The 17999-nt window shown below is 39.0% G+C and overlaps 1 protein-coding gene across 1 annotated transcript in view; it reads left to right on the forward strand.

Annotated features, from left to right (window-relative positions):
- Positions 1–17999, forward strand: part of LOC117512783 (E3 ubiquitin-protein ligase HECW1) — a 521859-nt gene that overhangs the window by 363498 nt on the left and 140362 nt on the right. The window contains exons 13-15 of the mRNA XM_034173001.1: positions 4270–4373; positions 4479–4585; positions 14598–14783. Of these exons, the coding sequence (XP_034028892.1) occupies positions 4270–4373; positions 4479–4585; positions 14598–14783 (397 nt within the window). The remainder of the gene's footprint in view (positions 1–4269; positions 4374–4478; positions 4586–14597; positions 14784–17999) is intronic.

The raw sequence follows: 17999 nt of genomic DNA on the forward strand, positions 1-17999 counted from the left end.
ATCAAACTTTTGACAAGAGGTGGGGTATTATTCTCTCTATGGTGCCATCACAGATGTGTAAGTTGCCCATGCCATGGGCACTAACACACCCCCATACCATCATAGATGCTGGCTTTTGAACTTTGCGCTGCTAACAATCTGGATGGGCTTTTTCCTCTTTTGTCCGGAGGACACAACGTCCATAATTTCCAAAAACAATTTGAAATGTGGACTCATCAGACCACAGCACAATTTTTCACTTTGTGTCTGTCCATTTCAAATGAGCTCAGGCCCAGAGAAGGCGGCGGTGTTTCTGAATGTTGTTGATGGATGGCTTTTGCTTTGCATGGTAGAGTTTTAACTTGCACTTGTTGATGTAGCAACTAACTTTGTTAACTGACAATGGTTTTCTGAAGTGTTCCTGAGCCCATGCGGTAAGATAATTTACACAATAATGTTGGCATTCAATGTTGGTTTTCAGCCTTGTCGCTTACATGTAGAAAGTTCTCCAGATTATCTGAATCTTCTGATTATATTATGGACTGTAGATGATGGAATCCCTAAATTCCTTGCAACCGAACGTTGAGAAATATTGTTAAACTGTTGGACTATTTTTTTCACGCAGTTGTTCACAAAGTGGTGATCCTTGCTCCGTCTTTGCTTGTGCACGGCTGATTCTTTTTGGGATGCTCCTTTTATACCCAGTCATGACACTCACTTATTTCCAATTTGGTATTCTTTGAGCATTCATCAACTTTCCCAGTCTTTTGTTGCCCCATCGCAACTTTTTTGAAATCTGTTGCAGGCATCCATTTCAAAATGAGCAAATATTTGCACAAAAACAACAAAGTTTATCAGTTTGAACATTAAATATCTTGTCTTTGTGGTGTATTCAATTGAATATAGGTTGAAGAGGATTTGCAAATCATTGTATTCTGTTTTTATTTATATTTTACACAATGTCCCAACTTCATTGGAATTGTGGTTGTATATATATATATATATACGAGTATATATATATATATATACACTACTGTATATACAGTAGTATATATATATATATATATATATATACACTACTGTATATACAGTAGTATATATATATATATATATATATACACTACTGTATATACAGTAGTGTTCAGAATAATAGTAGTGCTATGTGACTAAAAAGATTAATCCAGGTTTTGAGTATATTTCTTATTGTTACATGGGAAACAAGGTACCAGTAGATTCAGTAGATCCTCACAAATCCAACAAGACCAAGCATTCATGATATGCACACTCTTAAGGCTATGAAATTGGGCTATTAAAAAAAAAGTAGAAGGGGGGGGGTGTTCACAATAATAGTAGTGTGGCATTCAGTCAGTGAGTTCGTCAATTTTGTGGAACAAACAGGTGTGAATCAGGTGCCCCCTATTTAAGGATGAAGCCAGCACCTGTTGAACATGCTTTTTTCTTTGCAAGCCTGAGGAAAATGGGACGTTCAAGACATTGTTCAGAAGAACAGCGTAGTTTGATTAAAAAGTTGATTGGGGAAAACTTATATGCAGGTGGAAAAAAATTATAGGCTGTTCATCTATAATGATCTCCAATGCTTTAAAATGGACAAAAAAACCAGAGACGCGTGGAAGAAAATGGAAAACAACCATCAAAATGGATAGAAGAATAACCAGAATGGCAAAGGCTCACCCATTGATCAGCTCCAGGATGATCAAAGACAGTCTGGAGTTACCTGTAAGTGCTGTGACAGTTAGAAGATGCCTGTGTGAAGCTAATTTATTTGCAAGAATCCCCCGCAAAGTCCCTCTGTTAAACAAAAGACGTGCAGAAGAGGTTACAATTTGCCAAAGAACACATCAACTGGTCTAAAGAGAAATAGAGGAATATTTGTGGACTGATGAGAGTAAAATTGTTCTTTTTGGGTCCAAGGGCCACAGACAGTTTGTGAGATGACCCCCAAACTCTGAATTCAAGCCACACTTCACAGTGAAGACAGTGAAGCATGGTGGTGCAAGCATCATGATATGGGCATCTTTCTCCTACTATGGTGTTGGGCCTATATGTCGCATACCAGGTATCATGGATCAGTTTGGATATGTCAGAATACTTGAAGAGGTCATGTTGCCTTATGCTGAAGAGGACATGCCCTTGAAATGGGTGTTTCAATAAGACAATGACCCCAAGCACACTAGTAAACAAGCAAAATCTTGGTTACAAACCAACAAAATTATTGCCTCGCAGATGTGAAGAAATCATGAAAAGCTGTGGTTATACAACTAAATACTAGTTTAGTGATTCACAGGATTGCTAAAAAAAGCAGTTTGAACATAATAGTTTTGTGTTTGTAGCGTCAACAGCAGATGCTACTATTGTTGTGAACACCCCCTTTTCTACTTTTTGTTACTAATAGCCCAATTTCATAGCCTTAAGAGTGTGCATATCATGAATGCTTGGTCTTGTTGGATTTGTGAGAATCTACTGAATCTACTGGTACCTTGTTTCCTATGTAACAATAAGAAATATACTCAAAACCTGGATTATTCTTTTTAGTCACATAGCACTACTATTATTCTGAACACTACTGTATATAAAGGGCATAACGGTACATGTATTTGTATTGAACCGTTTTGGTACGGGATGTTCGGTTTGGTAACTGGCTGTGCATTTGTGTGCATGGGTGTTTACATTCAGTGTTGCCTTTCTCGCTAAATCTGGTGACTTTCCAAACCCTCTTAAGGACTTATTTTCTCAAAAGCGACAAACCTAGCTACTGTTCCTAGCATTACTGGAGACTATTCTGATGTTTGCCGGCTGAAAGTGAAAATCTCTGTTGTCACCGAACATCAGCGGGTCTCCCCCTCCTTCACAGCCTGCAGCACCCTGAAAGTACTGAGTGAAGCGATATCTACAGTCCTCTTCACTTGGACTCATTCACTGATCTCTATATATTACTCGCTCAGCCTACTGACCTCATTTGCTGCGCTGTGATTAAATAGTTCCCGGACTTTGAGAAGCCCTGACCTTGAGAAGTTACTGTATTTTAATAAGGGATGGCCAATTTTAATGGCAAACTAAATGAACAAACCAAGAATCAAGTTTATTTTTGGTTCTAAATATTTTAAGGTGGTTTTACTCACTTTTTTGCCTCTCCCACAATGTTTTTGTTTTCAAAACTTTATTTAAAAAGATATATTAACAAACATTAAATGAACAGTTAATAGAAAGAGATAGAAAATAAAATAAATTGTACAAAAGTAAAGGGATTCTTTAACATTAATTCTCTTTAAAAATCCCTTATAGAGTGTGACAGTTTTGGACAAGTTAATTTTTCTGGCAAAAAATATCAAGGTTGAATAAAATTGAACATGCTGGGACTGTTGTGCTGCTCTTTACTTGTGGAAAAGTTTTGTTAAAAGCTGTTTATTCTGAATTTATTTTTTTATAATATTTCATACATTTGTCATTTACTTTAGAACATTTTTTAACTTATTATCAGGCAGCACTTTGCAATTATTTTATTTTCCTGTTTGTATAATGTTACAATAAATTGTTGGTTTAAACAACAAGCAAATTTAGGTTTTGCATTTTGTTCCCATACTGTACCGAAAATGAACTGTGACCTCAGAACCGAGGTATGTACCGTACCTTGATTTTGTGTTTATATATATATATATATATATATATATATATATATATATATACACACACACACTAGCACATTGCCTGTCGGGAAACACAGGCTCTAGATTGGGTGGTGGTGTTTATGAAATAGGTAGTTGACATTTTTCAAGGGCTGTAAGAAATTGTGCAAAGTTTCTATCATGAGTTGGAATGGTGTGTGACTCCAGAATGTTTTTAGAACCTTAGATGCTAGACCTCAACAGTTTTTAGAAGAACTCAACCTTTTATTTCCTGCTAATTACATAATTTTTAATGTTAATTTACTGTCTTAATGCATTTATAAATTGTTTAGGTTTTGTCATTTGATTTTTAAATAGACCACAATGGAAATACGTACATTTTTTTCATTTTCTTGTGTCATCGATGTATACATGAATTCACTCTTCATTTTGAAGTACTCACTGTTTTGTTAATTGCTTCTAAATTGTAATGGTTTCTACACTGTATTAGAGTCAACTTGGTCCATCTGCTCTTCAGTAATCCAGCTAATTTGAGCAACAATATAACCTTCTTTGCAGATGTACTAACAAAACATTGTAGTCCAAATGGCATGGGAGATATTTTTTGAACAGTATTTTTTAAATCATTATGCCAATTTTCATGCAGATACCAGAACATCCAGAGAACCATAGCAACTGAGGAGGAAGGTGGGAATCACAGACTGGAGCAGAGTAGCAGTACAGAGACTGATTCTGATTCTGTACAGACAGGTACAGTGCTTAACTTCATAACTATGGTAAATCACAACCACTGTGAGTAGACAGTTTAAAAATGCTGAAAGAAGTCAACAAAATTGCTTCATCTGATGTGTCCAGGCCCCACCTCTCCTGTCAATCACCAGAAATTTAGCCACCTGCTCCAGTCACCTGCTGTCAAGTTTGTCACACACCCTGAATTTTTCACTGTATTGCACAGCAACTATGTGAGTATTACACACACATCAGAATCATTGATTACGTTCCAGTTTCAGAGTGGCCTTTTATTGTGGCCAGCCTAAGGCACACCTGTGCAATAATCATACTGTCTAATCAGTATCTTGATGTGCCACACATGTCAGGTTGAATGGGTTATCTTGGCAAAAGAGAAGTGCTCACTAACACAAATTTAGACAGATTTATGAGCAATAACTGAGAGAAATAGGTATTTTGTGTATGTAGAAAATGTTTTAGATCCTTGAGTTCAGCTCATGAAAAATGGGAGCAAAAACAAAAGAAGTGTTGCATTTATATTTTTGCTCAGTATATATATATATATATATATATATATATATATATATATATATATATATATATATATATATATATATATATATATATATATACACAGGGTGGGCCAATAAAATGTTTCCACTTTTTGAATGTACACGAGTTTTTGAAATGAGAACTTATTTGAAAATGTTATTTACAGACTTGTAACAGAAACATCAAATTAACATTTGATACCAGAGGTTTCCCACTTTGTCTCTTGTTTTCCACACAGTTGAATAATTGATGACATGTTCAATCCACGCTCCTCTTCTTTGGATTACAGCTGCAACACGCACACTGAAGTTTGTGATGACATTGCCACACATCTGAAGAGGGATTCTTTGAATTTCCTGATGGATGTTGGTCTTCAGGGCCTCAATGGTCTGTGGGTTGTTGTAGTACACTCTCTAAATGTATGAATTACAAAAGTGGTAACATTTTATTGGCACACCCTGTATATTTGTACTGTGACCAGATCATGTCAAAAAGACAGTGAAAAGAAATATCCAACCAGCATTATTCGGATTTTAAAGGCAGCTTCAATTAAGCACAACCATGTTGGATGGGTCCATGTGATAACATTACATTAAACGAAACATTCTATGAAACTGCAACAATCTTGCAGTCTTTGTTCTGTCTGAGATACTTTCATTAGTGACTTCCTCCAAACCAATAACATGTCTATTAGACCCCATTCCTACCAGGCTGCTCAAGGAAGCCCTACCGTTAATTAATGCTTCGATCTTAAATATGATCAATCTATCTTTGTTAGTTGGCTATGTACCACAGGCTTTTAAAGTGACAGTAATTAAACCATTACTTAAAAAGCCATCACTTGACCCAGCTATCTTAGCTAATTATAGGCCAATCTCCAACCTTCCTTTTCTCTCAAAAATTCTTGAAAGGGTAGTTGTAAAACAGCTAACTGATCATCTGCAGAGGAATGGTCTATTTGAAGAGTTTCAGTCAGGTTTTAGAATTCATCATAGTACAGAAACAGCATTAGTGAAGGTTACAAATGATCTTCTTATGGCCTCAGACAGTGGACTCATCTCTGTGCTCGTCCTGTTAGACCTCAGTGCAGCTTTTGATACTATTGACCATAAAATTTTATTACAGAGATTAGAGCATGCCATAGGTATTAAAGGCACTGCGCTGCAGTGGTTTGAATCATATTTATCTAATAGATTACAATTTGTTCATGTAAATGGGGAGTCTTCTTCACAGACTAAGGTTAATTATGGGGTTCCACAAGGTTCTGTGCTAGGACCGATTTTATTCACTTTATACATGCTTCCCTTAGGCAGTATTATTAGAAAGCATTGCTTAAATTTTCATTGTTACGCAGATGATACCCAGCTTTATCTATCCATGAAGCCAGAGGACACACACCAATTAATTAAACTGCAGGAATGTCTTTCAGACATAAAGACATGGATGACCTCTAATTTCCTGCTTTTAAATTCAGATAGAACTGAAGTAATTGTACTTGGCCCCACAAATCTTAGAAACATGGTGTCTAACCAGATCCTTACTCTGGATGGCATTACCCTGACCTCCAGTAATACTGTGAGAAATCTTGGAGTCATTTTTGATAAGGATATGTCCTTCAATGCGCATATTAAGCAAATATGTAGGACTGCTTTTTTGCATTTGCACAATATCTCTAAAATTAGAAAGGTCTTGTCTCAGAGTGATGCTGAAAAGCTAATTCATGCATTTATTTCTTCTAGGATGGACTATTGTAATTCATTATTATCAGGTTGTCCTAAAAGTTCCCTGAAAAGCCTTCAGTTAATTCAAAATGCTGCAGCTAGAGTACTGACAGGGACTAGAAGGAGAGAGCATATTTCACCCATATTGGATTCTCTTCATTGGCTCCCTGTTAATTCCAGAATAGAATTTAAAATTCTTCTTCTTACTTATAAGGTTTGAATAATCAGGTCCCATCTTATCTTAGGGACCTCATAGTACCATATCACCCCAATAGAGAGCTTCGCTCTCAGACTGCAGGCTTACTTGTAGTTCCTAGGGTTTGTAAGAGTAGAATGGGAGGCAGAGCCTTCAGCTTTCAGGCTCCTCTCCTGTGGAACCAGCTCCCAATTCAGATTAGGGAGACAGACATCCTCTCTACTTTTAAGATTAAGCTTAAAACTTTCCTTTTTGCTAAAGCTTATAGTTAGGGTTGGATCAGGTGACCCTGAACCATCCCTTAGTTATGCTGCTATAGACTTAGACTGCTGGGGGGTTCCCATGATGCACTGAGTGTTTCTTTTTATTCACCTCTTTTTGCTCTGTATGCACCACTCTGCATTTAATCATTAGTGATTGATTTCTGCTCTCTTCCACTGCATGTCCTTTTCCTGACTCTCTCCCCTCAGCCCCAACCAGTCCCAGCAGAAGACTGCCCCTCCCTGAGCCTGGTTCTGCTGGAGGTTTCTTCCTGTTAAAAGGGAGTTTTCCTTCCCACTGTCGCCAAGTGCTTGCTCATAGGGGGTCGTTTTGACCGTTGGGGTTTTTCTGTAATTATTGCATGGCTTTTGCTTTACAATATAAAGCGCCTTGGGGTGACTGTTTGTTGTGATTTGGCGCTATATAAATAAAATTGATTTGATTTGATTTGCAAAAATAATGCTTTTCAACAGCTGTCAAAGTCGTCAGTGTTATGTACAGTTATTCCATTGACAAACTAAGGAAGTACTTGTTAACTACATATACAGGTGCATGCGCAAGTCACACATGTATAAGATGCCATTCGGCTTTACTCTCGGTCCGATTTTGTGGACCACAGCTCACGCACCATGTTTTTTTTAACCACAGCATGCAGTGGTATAGAACTCAGTGTATCGTTTGTCTTAAAATTTTAATATAAATGTTACTGTTACTATTACTGTTATTTTATTACTTTATGATTTTATGTTAAGCTTTTCTCCAACTAACATACAGTTGTGCTCAAATGTTTACATACTCTGGCAGAGTTTTTTTTTTTTGGCTAGTACATGAATGATGACAATTTTTCTTTTTTTCACTCATGGTTAGTGGTTAGGTGAAGCCATTTATTGACAAAGAGTGTTTACTCTTTTTAAATCATAATCTGATCAAAGGTTTACATACTTCTATTCTTAATAACGTGTATTGCTCCCTGTTACATCAGTGACACCTTGGAGTCTTTTGTGGTAGTTGTGGACAGTGTTGCCACAGTTACTTTGAAAAAGTAATCCAATTACTGATTACTGATTACTCCTTGGAAAAGTAACTTAGTTACTTTACTGATTACTCAATTGTAAAAATAACTAAGTTAGATTACTAGTTACTTTTTTAGTTACTTTCCCCAGCTGCCGACAACAACCCTCTGCCACCTCAACATGACAATGATACCTGTTTTGCCAAAACTCACTTTATAGTCACCCTTTCTTGACTTCAATGAAAATAAATACTTGTTTTATAAAAAGTAAAATAAAGACCTCTTTCTTGACCTCATATTTAACTGTTGACACCACTGTAACAGTAAAATTTGCAATTTCTAACCTACATTGTTTATAAATGTAACTATTAAATTTTTTCTAACATTTAAATTCTCTCTAAACATTTTACTTGTTGAAATTATTATTATTATAAGTAGTATTAGCAGTTGTAGTAAAAAAAGGCTTCAAAACTGGACCTTTAATATAGGGGTATTGTGGGGGGGGAATCCCTGCCCCATGCCCCCATTCCATCTGGATTTGCCCCTGCTTTGGTGTTTGAGCACAAAGAATGGATAACATTTATTTATGCAGAAAACATGACCAGATTTACAGGTAAGAAAGTGTTATTGCGTTTTCACATCATGTCGTCCTCAGAAAGAGAGTTTAGGTGCATTTGAGTGGAAAATAGTGTTAGTTGTTGACGCGTCGCGGAGGATCAGCTGTTTTTAGCGAGCAGATATGGAGCGGCTCAGCTCAGAATTCTAAATAAAGGAGAAAAAAAGCATAAAAATGTCTTTGTAAAGCTCAGTGCAGGTGTGCTGTTGTCACTGCACTTTAAGAGGTGAGGACGAGTCGAGCTGCTGCAGAAAACCGCGGATGAAAAGCTTACAGCTCGCTTAAAGTGGGCAGTTCAGTCGAACCCCGACCCCCTGCCCACGGACCAAGTTTAATGCTGCTATTGACCCACAATGCAAAAATAATAGTAACACACAGTGACTTGGAGAAGTAACTTTAATCTGATTACTGTTTTGGAAAGATTAACGCGTTAGATTACTCGTTACTGAAAAAAGTGGTCAGATTAGAGTAACGCGTTACTAAGTACCGTTTTACCGGCATCACTAGTTGTGGACAAGGCTCCCTGATGGTAAAGCTGCCACTAAATATGTCTTATGCTGCGTTTACACATAATGATGACAAGTCACGGATGCCATGAAGTACACATTTTTGGCCGCTGATCACAAAGGTGATGATTTGAGGCAGAGGCATCAGGTGTCCTCAGGAACTCCTGCAACTTGTTACCACGCATTATGATTAATGGCACGTGTTGCTGGCGAATTATCAGGAACCATTACGCCCGGTCAAGAATAATGTTCCATGCTGTTGCGCGCTGTTCCGTGCTATTGCGCGTAACAGCACATCGTTACATTCTGTCACGTTGTGAGTGAGGGAAATTGTCTCCACGCACACACCTATATTCATCCATCAGCTGCTGAACACAGTAGCAGGTGGAACACTTGCAGGAGTGTGCTGATGAGCATTAGAATGAAACTTTTAGCCGACTTGGCATCACTATCCTCCTTCAGCATACTGCAGCAATGAAACTGAATGCGGTGCAGCAGGGTTTAATTGTGCGCACGTCAGAAAAGAACGCTGTCACACTCTATTAAGGATCACCACTAATCAAGACGTATCAACACGCTCAGTTGAGAACTTCATGACCTGAGGCCAAATGAGGGTGGTGCGTGACATTCGTGGAAGATTTTTTGATAGCCAAAAACATGCTCCACGAAAATCATGAATATCACACACCAACACGCACTATTAAGAAACCTATTCAGATTTGTTAAGTCATGTTAAGGATGACAGGAATGTGCCAAGAATGATGCAAATATGACATTTGTAACGGATCCTGCCTATGTGTAAATACAGCATAAGACTTTATTTATGTCAGTTATGAAGAAATATAAATAGTATGGCACTCTATGGCAAATCTGCATGGAGTAGACCAGGGGTTTTCAAAGTGTGGGAGAGTGAGCTCCCCCTCAGAGAACAAATGAATAGCTGCCCCCCCTCCACTGACACAGATACACACAATTTCAATATCATTGTGTTTCTTTTTATTCTTTTACACATCTTAAACACATTTAAAGTATTTGTGTGTTTTTAAGGAACTGTGTATGCATTTACACATTTTACAGCCTTTGTAAGCATTTTAAACATGTTTTTGAAGAACTTTCTATTCTTCTATTTTTATCTTTTGTCATATTTTAAACATTGTTTATTTAAATGTTTAAACATCTCTGTATGTTTTTAAACATCTTTGGCATAACTAACCTCAACAAAAATATAAACGCAACACTTTTGGTTTTGCTCCCATTTTGTATGAGATGAACTCAAAGATCTAAAACTTTTTCCACATACACAATATCACCATTTCCCTCAAATATTGTTCACAAACCAGTCTAAATCTGTGATAGTGAGCACTTCTCCTTTGCTGAGATAATCCATCCCACCTCACAGGTGTGCCATATCAAGATGCTGATTAGACACCATGATTAGTGCACAGGTGTGCCTTAGACTGCCCACAATAAAAGGCCACTCTGAAAGGTGCAGTTTTATCACACAGCACAATGCCACAGACGTCGCAAGATTTGAGGGAGCGTGCAATTGGCATGCTGACAGCAGGAATGTCAACCAGAGCTGTTGCTTGTGTATTGAATGTTCATTTCTCTACCATAAGCCGTCTCCAAAGGCGTTTCAGAGAATTTGGCAGTACATCCAACCAGCCTCACAACCGCAGACCACGTGTAACCACACCAGCCCAGGACCTCCACATCCAGCATGTTCACCTCCAAGATCGTCAGAGACCAGCCACTCGGACAGCTGCTGAAACAATCGGTTTGCATAACCAAAGAATTTCTGCACAAACTGTCAGAAACCGTCTCAGGGAAGCTCATCTGCGTGCTCGTCGTCCTCATCGGGGTCTCGACCTGACTCCAGTTCGTTGTCGTAACCGACATGAGTGGGCAAATGCTCACATTCGCTGGTGTTTGGCACGTTGGAGAGGTGTTCTCTTCACAGATGAATCCCGGTTCACACTGTTCAGGGCAGATGGCAGACAGCATGTGTGGCGTCGTGTGGGTGAGCGGTTTTCTGATGTCAATGTTGTGGATCGAGTGGCCCATGGTGGCGGTGGGGTTATGGTATGGGCAGGTGTCTGTTATGGACGAAGAACACAGGTGCATTTTATTGATGGCATTTTGAATGCACAGAGATACCGTGACCAGATCCTGAGGCCCATTGTTGTGCCATACATCCAAGAACATCACCTCATGTTGCAAGGATCTGTACACAATTCTTGGAAGCTGAAAATGTCCCAGTTCTTGCATGGCAGGCATACTCACCGGACATGTCACCCATTGAGCATGTTTGGGATGCTCTGGACCGGCGTATACGACAGCGTGTACCAGTTCCTGCCAATATCCAGCAACTTCGCACAGCCATTGAAGAGGAGTGGACCAACATTCCACAGGCCACAATTGACAACCTGATCAACTCTATGCAAAGGAGATGTGTTGCACTGCATGAGGCAAATGGTGGTCACACCAGATACTGACTGGTATCCCCCCAATAAAACAAAACTGCACCTTTCAGAGTGGCCTTTTATTGTGGGCAGTCTAAGGCACACCTGTGCACTAATCATGGTGTCTAATCAGCATCTTGATATGGCACACCTGTGAGGTGGGATGGATTATCTCAGCAAAGGAGAAGTGCTCACTATCACAGATTTAGACTGGTTTGTGAACAATATTTGAGGGAAATGGTGATATTGTGTATGTGGAAAAAGTTTTAGATCTTTGAGTTCATCTCATACAAAATGGGAGCAAAACCAAAAGTGTTGCGTTTATATTTTTGTTGAATGGGTATTGATAAGATTTTATCAATATCTCTGCCATTATCGATTCCGCTTATCAATCATTTACCTTATCGATTCCCTTATCAATTCCGCCTGTGAATTTTCTGTGTACTGAACATACGCTTTACAGGTTTTCTATGTCAATAACATTTTATTGAGACTGAAAGTGAATAAATATGAAATTGGTTACTGGATCCTTGATCTCTGGACATAAATAAAAATAAACAAAATCTGTAGTTTTTCTCAAAAGCATTTCCTTTCAGACATTAATGGCATGTATGTCTTTCCATACCTCTGAGCTGAGCTCTGGCAGCTGGCTGTGCTGCAAGTCAACATCAAAGTAATTCATAAAGAACACAGGGCGTCGCATTTTGGGAGGAAAAAAATGTTTTAGTCTGTTGTAGTTTGTTGTCTGTGTTACAGCATTTGGAAAGAGGTGGCATTTGATTTAAAACGGTGAATCGCTTTGAAGTTATTAATTCCGGCCAGACTCTCACATGACTCGGCAGAGAGCGGCACAGCATTTGGAGCTGTGCGAACGGAATGGAGGACGATTCCTGTTTCTTGCTCACAACAAGACAAGAGTCCCAGTTAGTAACTTTAGTCCACACAAAATGACTCAGGATTGACATTTTGAAATGGCTTTGAGAGGGGTTAAGAAGCGTACTTGTCGCTTCTGAAAAGCAGCGAAGCAATGAACCAACAAAGCAGTGGGTTGGAGCACTGCTTCATTGCACCAAGCTTCAAAGCGGAGCTGTTACAGAAGCAGTTGATTACAGACCCTCTGTAGGGTCTGTAATCAACGTAAAGAAATTGACATTTTCCCAATAAAACACCCTCAAAAATGGGTCCTTGTGGAGGACGTAATAAAAACCACGTTGGCTTTGAGTCAAGAAGCTCTTTGCAAAATTCACAGAGAGCCCTAGCTGCGACACATGATTCAATAGGGTCAAAGTGTCATTGAGTGCTTGCTCACGGACAGAGCGCACACAAGCCAGTCGTCCAGATACAGAAGAATCCGTATCCCAAAGCCTGCCAAAGAGAGAGTGGTGCTGCCTTGCACCTGGTGAACATATGGGTATCAAGGGAGAGGCCAAAAGGGAGGACTCTGAACTGGTACGCCCATCCCCTCGAAGGCAAACCGGAGGAACTGCCTGTGGTGAACTGACACCGGGATGTGGAAATAGGCATCTTTTAATTCCGACACGCGTGCACCAATGCAGTCGGCATTAGTATGTGTGCTTGGCAATAAGTGAAGCACAGTCAGGACGCAATTCAGTCAAACACTCCGGCGAAACGCGGTAAAACGAGGAGCAGAAAGCAGACACCGTCCGCCAGCAACTACATTTTGTGGCACGCTGTAGCAAGGGGGAGCAGAAAGCACACTCCATCCACCAGCCACTTAACTCAGCACAAGGGGATGCTTGTGGCAGCGAGCAGAAAGCCCTCACAGTGCCTGAGACTCACACCCAGGTGTGACAATAATAGAGCACCAAATGGCGGTTAGAGAGCAGAAAGCACTCACAGTGCCTCAGACTCACACCCAGGTGTGACATTAATAGAGCCCCAAATGGCAGTTAGAGAGCGGAAAGCACTCACAGTGCACAATATCAGAGGGCCAAATGGCGGTGTAACGGGGAGTGAAAACACTCACACTACAATGGTCAAAGTCAGTGCAGTGTGTCCCGGATACAGCTGCAGTATAAAGGGAGCAGATTGGATATAATCCAGGTGCTAAGCACCGCCCTCTGGCAGTCAGGAGAAATAGAAATAAAAGCAGTTTATGCAACTGTCAAGCTTTCCTGATTGTTTGCTGCTCCAGTCTGATGACAATATCTGGCAAAATAGGGAAAATTCATACCGGTGTATATATTTATACTGCCTACCTCAAGATTAGCATTACTGCCAAAGTTGTTTAAAAGGATTTTGCATACTCATTTGTTAAATGTCACACACAACACCTTTTTTTCATGAAACAACAAATGCACACCAGTAAAAATGTCCAAATTTTCATGGTGATCTTCTCTCACCATGTATCTTATTTCCCTGAGTATATGTTGCACCAGATTATAAGTTTTTTCTGTATTTTACCACCTCTTTAATTTGGGGTTTTTGTGCATTTTTTTGTTGACATGTATTCTTTTATTATAGGGGATTATTTTGGTTAGTGCTTTGATTCTTGAGAAACCCTGTATAAACAGTTATTGTCATTATTATGAATAAAAAATTAATGCTTGATGTTTCTGTATATAAATTGTGTAGGAGTATAAGTCACAGGACCTCCTAAACTGGTAACCCCCCCCCCCCCCCAAAAAAAGTGAATTATACTCCAGAAAATACTAAGATGTACCATTATGAGTTCAATTTTCAATCATTTAGGCCATTTCCATTAGGCTACTTCATTACCCGTTGCCTTATTTTTATGATGACCTCACAGTGGAGTTGGTGTCACAGTCATGCCACTTTTGAATAGGTTGGTTTCTCCGCTACTGAAAAATTTCTTTCAAGGGGTATGTCTATGTTATATATTGTTTTTGGCATTTTGGTGAATTGAAAAATAAACTTGAAAATATATTCTCACCCCAGGCAGCTTATCGGATGTTCACCACTAGTAGCTGTGTGAAACACATGATCCTCAAGGTTCGTCGTGATGCCAGAAACTTTGAACGCTATCAGCACAACCGGGACTTGGTCATCTTCTTTAACAAGTTTGCAGATACACAGCTGGAGCTGCCAAGAGGCTGGGAGATCAAGACTGACCCCCAGGGCAAGGTGATGCACCTTATACATGTACAGTAGAAATACTGCAGTTTGTCATACCTCAGATAAATGAACCAATAACAAAACACAAATCAGTTGTACAGTAGTGTTCAGAATAATAGTAGTGCTATGTGACTAAAAAGATTAATCCAGGTTTTGAGTATATTTTCTATTGTTACATGGGAAACAAGGTACCAGTAGATTCAGTAGATTCTCACAAATCCAACAAGACCAAGCATTCATGATATGCACTCTCTTAAGGCTATGAAATTTGGCTATTAGTAAAAAAAAGTAGAAAAGGGAGTGTTCACAATAGTAGTGTGGCATTCAGTCAGTGAGTTTGTCAATATTGTGGAACAAACAGGTGTGAATCAGGTGTCCCCTATTTAAGGATGAAGCCAGCACCTGTTGAACATGCTTTTCTCTTTGAAAGCTTGAGGAAAATGGGACGTTCAAGACATTGTTCAGAAGAACAGCGTAGTTTGATTAAAAAGTTGATTGGAGAGGGGAAAACTTATACGCGGGTGCAAAAAATTATAGGCTGTTCATCTACAATGATCTCCAATGCTTTAAAATGGCCAAAAAAAACAGACGCGTGGAAGAAAATGGAAAACAACCATCAAAATGGATAGAAGAATAACCAGAATGGCAAAGGCTCACCCATTGATCAGCTCCAGGATGATCAAAGACAGTCTGGAGTTACCTGTAAGTGCTGTGACAGTTAGAAGATGCCTGTGTGAAGCTAATTTATTTGCAAGAATCCCCCGCAAAGTCCCTCTGTTAAATAAAAGACGTGCAGAAGAGGTTACAGTTTGCCAAAGAACACATCAACTGGCCTAAAGAGAAATGGAGGAATATTTTGTGGACTGATGAGAGTAAAATTGTTCTTTTTGGGTCCAAGGGCTGCAGACAGTTTGTGAGATGACCCCCAAACTCTGAATTCAAGCCACACTTCACAGTGAAGACAGTGAAGCATGGTGGTGCAAGCATCATGATATGGGCATGTTTCTCCTACTATGGTGTTGGGCCTATATATCGCATACCAGGTATCATGGATCAGTTTCGATATGTCAAAACACTTGAAGAGGTCATGTTGCCTTATGCTGAAGATGACATGCCCTTGAAATGGGTGTTTCAACAAGACAATAACCCCAAAAACATTAGTAAACGTGCAAAATCTTGGTTCCAAACCAACAAAATTAATGCCTCGCAGATGTGAAGAAATCATGAAAAACTGTGGTTATACAACTAAATACTAGTTTAGTGATTCACAGGATTGCTAAAAAAGCAGTTTGAACATAATAGTTTTGAGTTTGTAGCGTCAACAGCAGATGTTACTATTATTGTGAACACCCCCTTTTCTACTTTTTTTTTACTAATAGCCCAATTTCATAGCCTTAAGTGTGTGCATATCATGAATGCTTGGTCTTGTTGGATTTGTGAGAATCTACTGTATCTACTGGTACCTTGTTTCCCATGTAACAATAAGAAGTATACTCAAAACCTGGATTAATCTTTTTAGTCACATAGCACTACGTACTATTATTCTGAACACTACTGTATATACCATGAACTACTTGAACCATGACATGTTGTCTCAGGGAGGTGTAACATGAAATTATGTACTAAATTATGCACGGGCAACTGGAAGCTGTCATATTATGGAACGGTGTCATCGAGACCCCCTTTTCCCCAGTGAAATCCTACTGTCCTAAGAAAATGTTGATAAAAAGAAAGGATAAAGGAAACAATTTCAGGCAGATTCAGGATGCAATCAAAATGTAATCAGTTCTTGCCTGACTCGAACACTATCTCTCCAGACAAACAGACCGACATAATCACATAATTTCCGCCAGAGATAAAAATTTCACTTGGATTATTATATTAACTGGTTCCAAAAACAGGTCTGTACAATAATTTACAGCCAGTCATGAAACAGAAATGACAGCATTAGCTGGACAGTTAGCTGTGTTCATCCTGAAACAGTAAATATGTAACTATGTTTGGGTGTGTGGTAAGACTGAGAGAGAAATATAACTGCAAAAATAGTTCAAAGGAATCTATTACCAGATCAGCAGTGTATCCTCAAATTTCGTAATCCTTCAGATTCTGTGGGTACATATTAACAGGGCTTGACATAAACCAATTTGCCCCACTGACCCACAGGGCCAGTAGAATTTAGAAGTTAGTGGCCCACAGTGTAGGAGCACTGGCCCATGGTTTTGCGCGCGAGAGTTCATGATATTCCACCCTGAAATCCTGCAAATGAAACTGCCTATATAATATACAGTAAACCAATCCAGAAAAAACATAAAATAGTCTATGGACCATGAAGTTAAAAAAAAAAATAGAATTTATCAGAGGGCATTCTCAAGTGTAAAAAAATAAAGTGACTCCCATAAATTTAGAAGACGTTTTTTAGCAACCCTCAGAATTGGTTAGCTCACAGTCAGAAATGTAAAATACAGATGTAGGTCCATATCAAAGCTAAAAAGTATGCCTTGTCTGGATTGGAATTATAGAACTAAAAATTGAAAAAGAAATTATGCTTGGCTCCTTTGCTAATGTTGTCACTGTGAGGTTTCCACAAAGGCAAGCTGGTTAGACTTTTAAACTAGCTTGAAAACAGCCAGGGTCTACCAGGACCAAGCATATACTTTACTTTACTTGTCAGCATACGACGAATAGGCTCTGCAGATTTGTGTGGCCAGGTTGGGACAAAACCTCTCTTCCTCTTGTTTCTTTCATATTGCCTGTGTCTCTCCTTTAACTCATCATCACTAAGCTTCCTCTTCTGGCCAGTTCCTTTAGCAAACTCTTTCCTGGTTGTTGTCTGGGTTTGGGTGGTTGTAGTTTAAACATATTTCAATTCGAATTTCAAAGCGTTCTGTTAGATTTGCGTCTTGTTCGTCTTCGTTTCCTACAGCTTTCCGTGCATTTAAAGATCCATGCATCAACAACATACATTTCAATATGCGTGAGATTCTGCGGGAACATGGAACGTGGTTAGGGATGGGTATTGATAAGATTTTATCAATATTGATACCATTATCGATTCTGCTTATCAATCCGATTCCTTATCGATACTGCTTGTGAATTTTATGTGTACTAAAAGTATGCTTTAAAGGTTTTCTATGTCAACAACATTTTATTGAGTCTTAAAGTAAATAAATCTGAAATTGGTCACTGGATCCTTAAACTCTGGACCTAAATAAACTCTGCATGGTG

This window comes from Thalassophryne amazonica, chromosome 1, assembly GCF_902500255.1.
Source record: "Thalassophryne amazonica chromosome 1, fThaAma1.1, whole genome shotgun sequence".
Classification (NCBI taxonomy): domain Eukaryota; kingdom Metazoa; phylum Chordata; class Actinopteri; order Batrachoidiformes; family Batrachoididae; genus Thalassophryne; species Thalassophryne amazonica.